The sequence below is a fragment of the Tachysurus vachellii genome, chromosome 3 (assembly GCF_030014155.1).
Source record: "Tachysurus vachellii isolate PV-2020 chromosome 3, HZAU_Pvac_v1, whole genome shotgun sequence".
Lineage (NCBI taxonomy): Eukaryota > Metazoa > Chordata > Actinopteri > Siluriformes > Bagridae > Tachysurus > Tachysurus vachellii.
Window position 1 is genome coordinate 2900241 of NC_083462.1, and position 12500 is coordinate 2912740.

At 41.5% G+C, this 12500-nt stretch overlaps 5 protein-coding genes across 5 annotated transcripts in view; 2 read left to right on the plus strand and 3 right to left on the minus strand.

The window, feature by feature from the left end:
* Nucleotides 1-759, plus strand: part of slc25a19 (solute carrier family 25 member 19) — a 3526-nt gene extending 2767 nt beyond the window's left edge. Inside the window, exons 6-7 of the mRNA XM_060865311.1 lie at nucleotides 1-80; nucleotides 315-759. The exon at nucleotides 1-80 is cut by the window's left edge and continues 51 nt beyond it. Coding sequence (XP_060721294.1) covers nucleotides 1-80; nucleotides 315-494 — 260 coding nt within the window. The 3' untranslated portion in view covers nucleotides 495-759. The remainder of the gene's footprint in view (nucleotides 81-314) is intronic.
* Nucleotides 1-12500, minus strand: part of jmjd8 (jumonji domain containing 8) — a 417822-nt gene that overhangs the window by 44056 nt on the left and 361266 nt on the right. The gene's annotated exons all lie outside the window — the stretch shown is intronic.
* mif4gdb (MIF4G domain containing b) lies at nucleotides 4181-8796 on the plus strand. Its single transcript, XM_060865312.1, has 6 exons — nucleotides 4181-4306; nucleotides 6608-6709; nucleotides 6812-6921; nucleotides 7015-7170; nucleotides 7273-7365; nucleotides 7472-8796. Exons 2-6 carry the CDS (start codon nucleotides 6628-6630, stop codon nucleotides 7697-7699), a joined length of 669 nt encoding a protein of 222 aa, XP_060721295.1. The 5' UTR covers nucleotides 4181-4306; nucleotides 6608-6627; the 3' UTR covers nucleotides 7700-8796.
* On the minus strand, nucleotides 8838-11166 carry mrps7 (mitochondrial ribosomal protein S7). Its single transcript, XM_060865313.1, has 5 exons — nucleotides 10935-11166; nucleotides 10521-10712; nucleotides 10370-10433; nucleotides 10126-10293; nucleotides 8838-9337 (listed from the first exon to the last, which is right to left on the minus strand). The coding sequence occupies exons 1-5, from the start codon at nucleotides 11063-11065 to the stop codon at nucleotides 9116-9118; spliced, it is 777 nt and encodes a 258-aa protein (XP_060721296.1). The 5' UTR covers nucleotides 11066-11166; the 3' UTR covers nucleotides 8838-9115.
* tmem220 (transmembrane protein 220) overlaps nucleotides 11237-12500 on the minus strand; it is a 3734-nt gene continuing 2470 nt past the window's right edge. The window contains exon 6 of the mRNA XM_060865314.1: nucleotides 11237-11451. Within this exon, the coding sequence (XP_060721297.1) occupies nucleotides 11319-11451 (133 nt within the window). The 3' untranslated portion in view covers nucleotides 11237-11318. The remainder of the gene's footprint in view (nucleotides 11452-12500) is intronic.

Sequence of the window (12500 nt, forward strand, 5' to 3'; positions counted from 1 at the left end):
CCCTCACCTACCCCTTCGACCTGTTCAAAAAGAGACTGCAGGTGGGCGGCTTCGAGCAGGCCAGAGTGCACTTCGGACAGGTGAGAGGTGTTAAACTGAAACATCCCCGAGGCCTTAGGATTGGACCTCGGCTCGTACCACCATCACTTATTTACCCAGACAAGATGATGTACCCTGTTTAGATAATAAAACATACTGTAGTCTTATTAAAGGTGTAACAACATGGTTACAATAGCACAAGGTTGCAGGTACAAAGTTTCTGATGCTATGTTAACTTATACGATACTCGACATGTACGCGCGTTTCCTCTGTAGGTCCGGACGTACCACGGACTGCTGGACTGTGTGAAGCGCATCGCTCGAGAGGAAGGTCCGGCCGCCTTCTATAAGGGTCTTTCTCCCAGCCTGATAAAGGCAGCCATGTCCACCGGCCTCACCTTCTTCTGGTACGAGTTCTTCACCAACACCATCTCCAGCCTGAGGAGGAAGTGCTGAGCGCAAAAGCTGGTACAGGAAGACGAGGAAGCACGTGAACTAGTCATCTTAGCTTTTAATACAGTCTTCGTACGTTCTAAAACCCTCAGGACATTCGCTTCAAGCGCACACTCAGCGTTGCTATGACGACAGGCTCACTGGTTTTAAGTTAAATTTTTTGTTAAATCTGAGACTACATTGTTGCTAGGAAACGAGTGCTGTAAGACTCTTAGTGGTAAAAGAGGAGAACGAATTAGCGAGCTGATTGACAGGAAGGTGCAGTGACTTTTACAGTTTGCCTGGATGCCGACTTGTCGATCCGTTAGCACACTCGCTATCTGGTCTTCTTGTTATTTAGGTTTTTTTTCGAGTGCATGCTGATTTGATGTAAACATTAAGTACTGTATATAGAAACACGTCAGAGTGGGTGGGGTTAAAAGCTGCACTGTCTAATGCCGTTGACTTTTTGCACTGTACACGAGGGTCAGATGGCTTGTTCGCTCTAAACGCACAGATACAGTACCTCATTTCATTATTTCATTTCATCTTCCAAACACTTCCAGCCTTGAAACCGCAAAGTGACGTTTGTGTTTAAACCGATCACCAAATATTTATACCACAGCATCAGACATCTGTACACTAACGAGTGCCTGTGGTTTATATAGATGCTTGTTTTAGGTCATTTATTTAACCTTTTATTAAAATTTGCACTGTTACATTTTGCTTCATTTATAAATCCTGAAGTTTCGTCTTTACCCAAAAATTGTTTCTTTTGGGCTTTTTCTGTTTGTTTTTATTTAAACAAGGAACACAAAGATGTAGGAATGTTCATTTTAACGAGCAATCTGCCGTGTTTAAAGTCGCTCAGCATTCATTATGTGCCGATGAAGCTTTTAGAAAAACTTTTTGCGACATCCTATAGTTACTAACAGTTTTTATTGTGAGTGCTTTTAAATACGCACAACGAACAGTGGTCAGAATTTTAACTTTAAGTGAAACTCTTAGACACACAAACACACACAAGTGCTCTAAACACACTGCATTAGGGCCTTTTTACACCTTCATGTGTTTTCTCTGATCCGATAGCTATCTGATTTGTTAAAACTGTTCCATTTACATTAGACCACATAAATGCGAATCGGATATCGATCCGATCTTTTTACTCCCGCCCAAAATGCAAATATATTTTACCTCATTTCTGGGGTAATTGAAATGGAACACACTTTGGTGTATGTACTTAAATATACTTCTGTTTCTATATGCTTTACAAAAAATGAGGGGACGGTGGCTTAGTGGTTAGCACGTTCGCCTCACACCTCCAGGGTTGGGGGTTCGATTCCCACCTCCACCTTGTGTGTGTGGAGTTTGCATGTTCTCCCCGTGCCTCGGGGGTTTCCTCCGGGTACTCCGGTTTCCTCCCCTGGTCCAAAGACATGCATGGTAGGTTGATTGGCATCTCTGGAAAATTGTCCGTAGTGTGTGATTGTGTGAGTGAATGAGTGTGTGTGTGTGTGCCCTGTGATGGGTTGGCACTCCGTCCAGGGTGTATCCTGCCTTGATGCCCGATGACGCCTGAGATAGGCACAGGCTCCCCGTAACCTGAGTAGTTCGGATAAGTGGTAGAGAATGAATGAATGAATGAATGTTTTACAAAGCTTTTGTTGGACGCTTTCATCGCTCCAAAGAGCAATAAGTGCCTGCGTGTCGTTCATGTTATTTGTGTCTTGCGCGATGCACGACTCGTGAGTCACCTGCGAGTGACGTACATCCGTTTGGGAGGAGTATAGCGCTGACCATCGGATTTATATCCGTCTCGAAAACGTTTCGGAGGGCATTTAGACCTGGACTTTTTACCATCGGATAGCCTATTGGATCACAGAAAACGCATGAAGTGATCAGGTGTAAAAAGCCCTATAGTCATGTGCTGATATATAATGGTTTAAGGTCATAAATGCTGTCAGAAAAGTTGCATAAATTGTTTTATATATTTTTATCACAATATTGTACTTTTCATTGGTAACTTGTTTGGTATTTAGCTTTATCGCAGGTCAATCCAACTTCAGTTAGAATTTCGAGCTTGCCCACACCACTGACTTTACCCAAGCAGTGTATCTCATGTGTCCACAATTACTAGAGATTTATAGACCAGTTTAGCGCCACGTGTCTACATGGTTTACTTCTAAACCAGTGTGTATAGATTTCTAAATGTCTCACTTTTGTGTGAGAGAAAAAATATGGGTTTGTGTTATTTTGTTGTTATTTTCTCAAAATAATATCATTTGTAAACCCAAACAATAAAACCAGTGTACTCCATGTCATTGTGGTTTCATTCATTCAGCCTTCTCTGTCTCTGCTTAGCATGTTTGTGTTTTGTGTACTGTTATGTTAGCTAGAACTTTACAGAGCACTGGATAGTCTAGTTTTGTGTTTGTTTTGTTATTCCATCATCAAGAAGTCTCAACACTCACTTTATAGACAACTTCCTTTTGTACCTTCGCTACTACTGTGATACTAATTTATGCTAGCATGGCTACAGAGTCTCTAATGACGTGTAGTGTCACCTCACATTACCATGCAAGAATACAAGGCCCAAAGTAAATACTTGAACAAATAGATATATTATTAGAACCTGAGACTTTTATCTGTGTTTAATGTTCATTATGATGCCTTTCTGTTTACTGCTGCATTAGCTAGCTACGTCTGCCAGAATCAGTACGTCAGTAGTTACATCAGTAGATACGTTAGTAGTTACGTCAGTAAGAATCGGTATGTCAGTAGATACGTCATTAAGAATCAGTATGTCGGTAGCTACGTCAGTAGATATGTTAGTAGTTACGTCAGTAAAAATTAGTACGTCAGTAGTTACGTTAGTCGTTACATCAGTAGCTATGTCAGTAGGCACTTCCGCTAGAATCAGTATGTCAGTAGCTACGTCAGTAGTTACGTCTGCCAGAATCAGCACGTTAGTAGTTGCGTCAGTAAGAATCGGTATGTCAGTAGATACGTCATTAAGAATCAGTATGTCGGTAGCTACGTCAGTAGATATGTTAGTAGTTACGTCAGTAAAAATTAGTACGTCAGTAGTTACGTTAGTCGTTACATCAGTAGCTACGTCAGTAGGCACGTCCGCTAGAATCAGTATGTCAGTAGCTACGTCAGTAGTTACGTCTGCCAGAATCAGCACGTTAGTAGTTGCGTCAGTAGTTACGTTAGCTAGCTACGTCTGCCAGAATCAGTACATCAGTAGTTACGTTAGTAGTTACGTAAGTAGTTATGTCAGTAAGACCCAGTATGTCAGTAGTTACGTCAGTAAGAATGAGTACGTCAGTAGTTACGTCAGTATGAATCAGTACGTCAGTAGTTACGTCAGTAAGAATCATTAGTAGTGTCGGCTCACATAAATAGTGCAGAGATAACCAAAGTATACAACAAATATCACAAACTCCTCAATGATACTTTGTCATGAAGGACGATACGTTCACTCGAGCAAGACAAATAACTTGTCTTGTATTTAGTTCTGAGGAAATACATAAACTAATGATAGCCGGATAGCTTGATGCTAACGCAAGCCCCGAGCTTGAAAATAAAGCTTTGTGCTTAAAGAAAGAACAAATTGTTGTTGTTTTTATTACACTTAATAATTTACGCCTTTTGGCGTTCACGCTTTTCGAAACGTTACGGTTTGGAACACGACGCAGAAGGCAGACAGGAAGTAGGGACCCTAGTTAGGGAACAAGTGCGCGGATTAAAACACAGCCCTCAGTGATCCAGTAAAGAGGAAACATCAAGAGCTTCGAGGGTGATGATGGTGTCTGACTTTTACTGGTGACTCAGTAAGTTTGATCTGTGATCTGTGATCTGTGTGTGTGTGTGTGTGTGTGTGTGTGTGTGTGTGTGTGTGTGTGTGTGTGTGTGTGTGTGTGTGTGTGCGTGCGTGTAACGAACGCTTTGTTTTAAAACTTTCCGCTGGTTGGGTTAAAGTTCAGGACAGGATTTACAGATTAACGCAGATCCCAATGCAACACGGTAGATTACAGAATTAACTAAAACTGGCTGAGATGTGTGTGTTATCTGTTACACCCACCTTCAGTAATTAAGTGGTTAATGAACACACCTTTTTAACTCACCTCCTGGTTTAATCTTTTCACTATAGATCACCGTAGATCACCGTATTTTGGTATAGATCACTATAGATCACTGTACATTGGTATAGATCACTAAAGATCACTGTATTTTGTTAAACATCACTGTAGATCACTGTATTTTGTTATAGATCACTGTACTTTGGTACAGATCACTATAGATCACTGTACTTTGGTATAGATCACTATAGATGACTGTATTTTGGTATAGATCACTATAGATGATTGGTATAGATTACTGTACTTTGGTATAGATCACTAAAGATCACTGTACTTTGGTATAGATCACCATAGATCAATGTATTTTGGTATAGATCACCATAAATCACTGTACTTTGGTATAAATCACCATAGGTCACTGTTGATCACTGTGCTTCAGTATAGATCACTACATACCTATAGATCACTACATCACTAATGATCACAGTACATTATTCTACGCCACTACAGAACTTTGTACCTGAATATTTATTGCTATAGATCACTATTGATCACTGTACTTTGGTATAGATCACTACAGATTACTACATCACTATAGATCACTGTATTTTGGTATAGATCACTATTGATCACTGTACTTTGGTATAGATCACCATAGATCACTGTACTTTGGTATAAATCACCATAGGTCACTGTTGATCACTGTGCTTCAGTATAGATCACTACATACCTATAGATCACTACATCACTAATGATCACAGTACATTATTCTACGCCACTACAGAACTTTGTACCTGAATATTTATTGCTATAGATCACAGTATATAACAGTAGATCACTGTACTTTGGTATAGATCACCACATCACTGTTGGTCCCAGTATCATTGTACGTCACTACAGAATGCTGCAAATCTATATTCATATCACTACCCACTAATATGACACCGTTGATCCCAGAATACCATTGTACACCTCTATACATCACTATACCATATTATACTATGGATCAATGTACATCAGTATATTTTACTATACAACACTACAGAATGTTAAATATCAGTCATTTTTATTCTGATTACGGATCAGTAAAGATCACAGTAAATTCCAAAGCATTATTACATCAGAATCAGAATCAGAATCAGGTTTATTGGCCAAGTGTGTTGATGTTGACACACACAAGGATTTGGTTCCAGCTGTTTGTGACTCTCAAAAGTACAGACATAAATAACACTATACTATACATTTAGTTTGGACTATACAGGACAAGACAATACAGACTATGCAAGACAAGACAGACGATGTGAGACAATATAGACAGTACGAGTATTAAATATAAATACAGAATATGACTGATAAGTTATGTACATAAAGTGTGAGAAGTGCATCGTAGTGCAAATAACAGTATTGTGCAATTTTATGCTTTTTGTACAATATACAGCAGCAATAGTGTGTAACATATCCGGGCGTATAGGAGCCAGTTGATTGATCTCCTGTAGTTTGTGATGTCTTGCAGGCCTTTCCACACTGATGCAGGATTGTTAGCTGAAAACCTGTAGCTTATTTTGGCTACTCTGATCTCCTTTGTCAGTAGGATCCTGACCTGCTTATACAGGGCTTTGTCCTCCCCTCTGTAGGTATCTTCCTTGGCATGTTGAAGTTTCTTCAGTTTGGCTGTGAACCATAGCTTGTTGTTACTGTATCTGCAGAAGGTTTTGGTTGGAACAAAAAAAACGCCTTCACAAAAACTGATGTACGACGTCACAGTGTCAGTCAGTTCATCCAGGCTGTCAGTTCCAGCTACAAAGATACTCCAATCAGTGCAGTCAAAACAGTCTTGTAGTTCCTGCTTTGCCTCACTGGTCCATCGCTTCACTATTTTTACTACAGACAGTAGATGTTAGTTTCTGCCTGTATGTTGGAATAAGATGGACCAAGCAGTGATCAGAGTTCCCCAAGGCTGCTCTGGGTACAGAGCCATATGACTGTAGTTACTGAACATTTCTTTCACCAGGGTTTGAGAAACTCTGTGTGTGTGTGTGTCCTGGTACTCAGGCACTGAACACCTGAACACAATGGAGGACTCGTCCAAAGAAGAATACAAGATCCATTCCTTCGATCCAGAGACACAGAAACTGCTTATCACAGCTCTTAAAGGTCAGTGTTACAGAACACACAAGCAGCTCCACACAGTTACAGCACATTAAAGCAGTTTTTATTGTATTATCATGTGGTTTTATTTTGAATAATGTCTGTCAGAACCAGGTTTGGTGGATCTGGAGACGGTGTGTAACATCATCGTGGACCAGTCTCTGAGGGATCAGATGTTCAGCAAAGAAGCGGGACGCATGTGCTTCACTATCGTCCAGGTAACCGTGTTAATTCCACTCAGAATATCGGCGTATAAAACGCCGAGGTTGTAGCCGTGAGGTATTTGGTATGTGGTGCATTACGGTCATCAGGCGGAGGCCAAGCAGAACAACAGCAGCGTGTTTCGCCATCATCTCTTGGACCGACTGCAGCAGGAGTTCAAGAGTCGCGAGGAGACGAGGAAGAGGTCCGTACAGGAGTGGGTGTGTTACGTCTCCTTCATCTGTAACATCTTCGACTACCTCAAGGTGAAGCACAAATATTATTTTAATCATTTTTAAAAATGTATTTGTTTACTAAACAGTATTGTGTCTGTTACACGCTGTGTGTGTGTGTGTGTGTGTGTGTAGGTAAATAACATGCCCATGATGGTTCTGGTTCACCCGGTGTACGACTGTCTGATGCGACTCGCCCAATCAGATGCACTCAAAAACGAAGAGGAGGTCTGTTTACCCACAATCCTCTGCTTCACCCGTCTTTCTGCCGTTCAGCAACATTCTAGCATTTCCCGTTTGAATTTAGTCTGACGATTGTCGTGTTGTAACTCAGGTGGACTGCCTGGTGCTGCAGCTGCATCGTATCGGAGATCAGCTGGAGAAGGTGAACGGCGAGCGCATGGACGAGCTCTTCTCCATGCTGCGTGACGGCTTCCTGCTGCAGCACGACCTCAGCTCGCTCGCTCGCCTCCTCCTGCTCGAAATCCTCGAGTTCCGTGCTGGAGGCTGGAGACTCAGTGACACGGCTCAGAGGTACTACTACAGCGAACTGCAAGACTGAGCCACTGACCGACTCATGGACTGACGCCTCGGCCAATCAGCAGCTGGAAGACGATCGGACACTCTTTGTTCCTACAGGACACTTAGAAACGTGTGTTAAGTCTGGACTTGTTTATAAGCAATCGAGTGCCTTCTATGAGTTTGTGTGTGTTTATCAGCAGACGAACAGAAGAGTGAAGGAGTGTGACAGAGTGACAGTCTGCAGGGTTCAGCAGAGTGACGAATGACATGAGGATGAAGAATCAGTGTGTCCTGTTCTCTAGAGATCTAAAGATAGATTGATGAAAATGTCACCGTTATGTCAGTGTAGTGTAAAGGACCTGTAGTGTGTCTGTGATCCGTACTCCAGTTCTGGTCTGTCTACCACTTGCAACTTAATTAAGACTTTGGACTTAATTATGAGGTAAAAGCCTCAGATTTTGGACAGATGACGAACCTCGACTCGGACTCGAACTTTTGAGTAAGTCTTTGGACAGAACGTAATCACCATCGTTGCCTTGCCTCGTTATTGAGCAGTAATAAGACCAAAGCAGAGATGATATCCTGATTAAACCGCTTTACTCCGGGGAGGTGAGAAGGATCTCCAGCACGGTGCTAACATCACGTTCCTTTAATTAAAACGGACTGGATGAAGGTAGATACTATTGGGGGAGGGGCTTAATCTATACTTCATCTAAATAATAATTACACACCAGTTCGATCTGTTTACACAAAACACAGGGTTTGTACATTTTAGTGTGAAAAAGTCTTCCATGCTGATAAAGTTTGTCCTGAGCACCGTCACACCGTCAGGTTAACCTCAGTCTCTGTTTCACTACGACACGGTGAGATCACCAGCTGATTGTTGTGGTGTGAATCTTTGGCACAACTTATGAATTGACACAACCCTAAACTTCCTGATGTGCATAAAACAAACACCTGGAGCTCTTTATACCCTCATGTGGGTCTCAGTTCATGTCTTTATGATGTTTATAGACTGTATTCTGCACCATGAACAACTGAGGACATCACCCTCAGCTTTACAGAACCAGACCTGGAGGATTTCTTTAAAGAGTTTTCACTGTTGACATTTCTGAAAATAAATCCAAAGTCATCGCATGTCATTGTGTTGTGTTATAATCTTCTGACCAGCACAGAAAAGGTGTTTAATAATTTATTAGCAGTTATAATAGAAAAAAAAAACAAACACTACATTTTCATATATTCATGTTCACATTTTTACATTAAACAGATGAGTGACTGAAGAGTCACGGGTTCAATCTCATAGAGTCTGAATATGTTGCTGTTGCAAGGTAAGATTTTCCGTCACAGCTCTGGGGTATCTGGGAAACATCTGACATGACATAACCAGTCCATGGCTGTGTTCCAATCCTGTCCTAAACTCTACTGAAACGCAGGAAGCCTGTGAGCCGCCTTGTTACCACCAGCGGTAGTGTGCGTACGCCCGGTTAGCTTCAGCCATCTTGTGTAAGTCATGTTTGCGTTTGATGACGTTGCCCTCGTTGTTAAAAGCAGCAAGCAGCTCCTGTGAGAGTTTCTCGTACATTTGAGTGCGCCGGTGTTTGTTGTCTCTGCACTCTGTGATCATCCACTTCATGGCCAGGAAACGTCGACGCTGATCTGTTAGAGGGACAGGAACCTGGGAGATTGTGGGGGTGGTGTTAGTGTATACCATAAATCATCTAACTAGTAAGTAACGTCTTGATAACCTAGAACAAGTCCAAGAATGAATCAGTGAACAATGCCTGAGGATCTCAACTCCTAAGAGACTTCTTGATTATATCTCATAACAGCTCACAGAATGACTCCTGAAGAATTCTCTAAATGACTCCTGATGAATTGTCTAAACGACTCCCTAAATGACTCCTGATGAATTCTGTAAATGACTCCTGATGAATTGTCTAAACGACTCCCTAAATGACTCCTGATGAATTCGCTAAATGTCTCCTGAGGAATTGTCTAAACGACTCCCTAAATGACTCCTGATGAATTGTCTGAACAACTAACGATGAATTGTCTACATGACTCCCTAAATGACTCCTGATGAATTCTCTAAATGTCTCCTGTGGAATTGTCTAAACGACTCCCTAAATGACTCCTGATGAATTCTCTAAATGTCTCCTGTGGAATTGTCTAAACGACTCCCTACATGACTCCTGATGAATTCTGTAAATGACTCCTGATGAATTGTCTAAACGACTCCCTAAATGACTCCTGATGATTTCTGTAAATGTCTCCTGAGGAATTGTCTAAACGACTCCCTACATGACTTCTGGTGAATTCTCTAGACTCCCTAAAAGACTCCTGATGAAGTGACTCTACCTCAAAATGGATGTACAGGACGATTTGTACAACTGAGGTTCACGCAGCCATAACTACCACCACGTTATATACACGACTGATCAGAGTAAGTGAGGTTTGACTCACCTGATAGTTCCTGCCTCCTTTCTGAATGCTGACCAGACCGATGATGGGTTTGCAGTTCTCCATGGCCTGGTGGAAGATGGCGTACGGATTACACTCGATCGTCTCCTTCTCAGCCGTCGGAGCTCGGTGGAACTTCTCCACCTGCCTCCTCTTGATCGTCTCCAGAGTCTGAGGAGAAAAGACGCATTAAAAAGAGCGACATGTACAGAGGAACCTTTCCCTGGTGTGTTACACGACCGTATACCTGTGTCATGATTCCTTGTGCCAGGACCTTGTTCCCATCCTGCATCATCATGTTCACAAACTTGCTGTTGAGCAAAAAATAACAAATATTAGAATCTAAATCAGAACCTGAAGCAGTTTATGGAAACAGAGTGAAGTGATAGACAGGTGACCTGATCACTGGGTCATGGAACAGTGAGCTGGTGTCACTGGACTTGGCTGCTTTAATGGGTCTCAGTGTTTTCAGCTCCTTCTGCTCCTTCTGCTCAGGGCTGAGCTCTGACTCAGGGACACAGTACACGTCCTTATGAGGTTCGGGTTCGAGGTAATACGGGTTATACCTGGTCCACCGAACCGGACACCACCTGAACAGGACACAATATCACACAAGGCAGCAGATCAGCACGTGTTTTACTCGGTCATGACATGAAACCCACATGTAATGTTTATCTAATGTTTCTGACGTCACGTGTGGGTTCTGATGAAATGTTTACTTATAAAAACAAAACATCTCCTATATCCTATATTCACAATAACACAAGACGTCACTACCTAAAAAAAAACCCCTATAATAACGTGTTATTTACCTCGGAGTCCAAGGTGCTAACAGCTTCACGATGGAGGCCGCCATGTTGGAATCTGTGCTTGTGAAGGACCCCGTGTTTAGGGCTCGATAAGACTGCCTGATTAAAACACTACTCACACAATGGTTCTGCATTTAAACTGTTAATGTCTTACAAATACGGGCTGTGTTTATTTTCCTTACACAAGTGCACTAGGAATAGCAGCATGGTGAAGATGATGTATAATAAGATAATGTTGGTGACAGCATGAACTTCTGCCCCAGGACATCAGATTTAATATAAAACACGTGAGACAGACAAAGATAGAGAAGGAGGAGAATGTTTTATTTGTGTGTTTAACAAGATGATTGTGATATTGTGAGTCAGTGCAGTAGTGTTACAGTAGTGTTACAGTGTGGTGGTGCAGTGTGAGGGCCAGTCGGCTCTCAGCTCTTTATGGATGTAGTAATAGATCCAGGTGATGATGGGGAAGGTGGTGATGGCCACAGCTGTGTACAGTCTCAGTGCTCCAACACCAGCTCTGTGGGCACAGGACAGGAACAGCTCAAGAACCTGCAGCATTTATACACATAGCATACACACAACATACATAACATACACACACAACACTCATAACACACACACACAAAACACACATAACATACAAACAACATACACAACATACATAACATACACACACAACACTCATAACACACACACACAAAACACACATAACATACAAACAACATGCACACAACACTCATAACATACACACACAACACTCATAACATACACACACAACACATATACAAACAACTTGCACATAACACTCATAACATACATACATACACACACCCATAACATACACACACAACACTCATAACACACACAGACACACAACACTCATAACACACACACACACAAAACACACATAACATACAAACAACATGCACACAACACTCATAACATACACACACAACACATATACAAACAACTTGCACATAACACTCATAACATACATACATACACACACAACACTCATAACACACACAGACACACAACACTCATAACACACACACACACAAAACACACATAACATACAAACAACATACACACAACACTCATAACATACACACACAACACATATAACATACAAACAACTTACACACACAACACACACATAAAATACACACACTCATAAGATACACACACAACTCACACACACACACTCATAACATACACACACAACACTCAACACACTCATAACACACACACACAACACTCAACACACACATAACATACACACACTCATAACATACACACACAACACTCACACACACAACACTCATAACATACACACACAACACTCATAACATACATACATACACACACCACACACATAAAATACACACACTCATAAGATACACACACAACACTCACACACACACACTCATAACATACACACACAACACTCAACACACTCATAACATACACAACAATCATAACACACACACAACACTCAACACACACATAACATACACACACTCATAACATACACACACAACACTCACACACACAACACTCTTAACA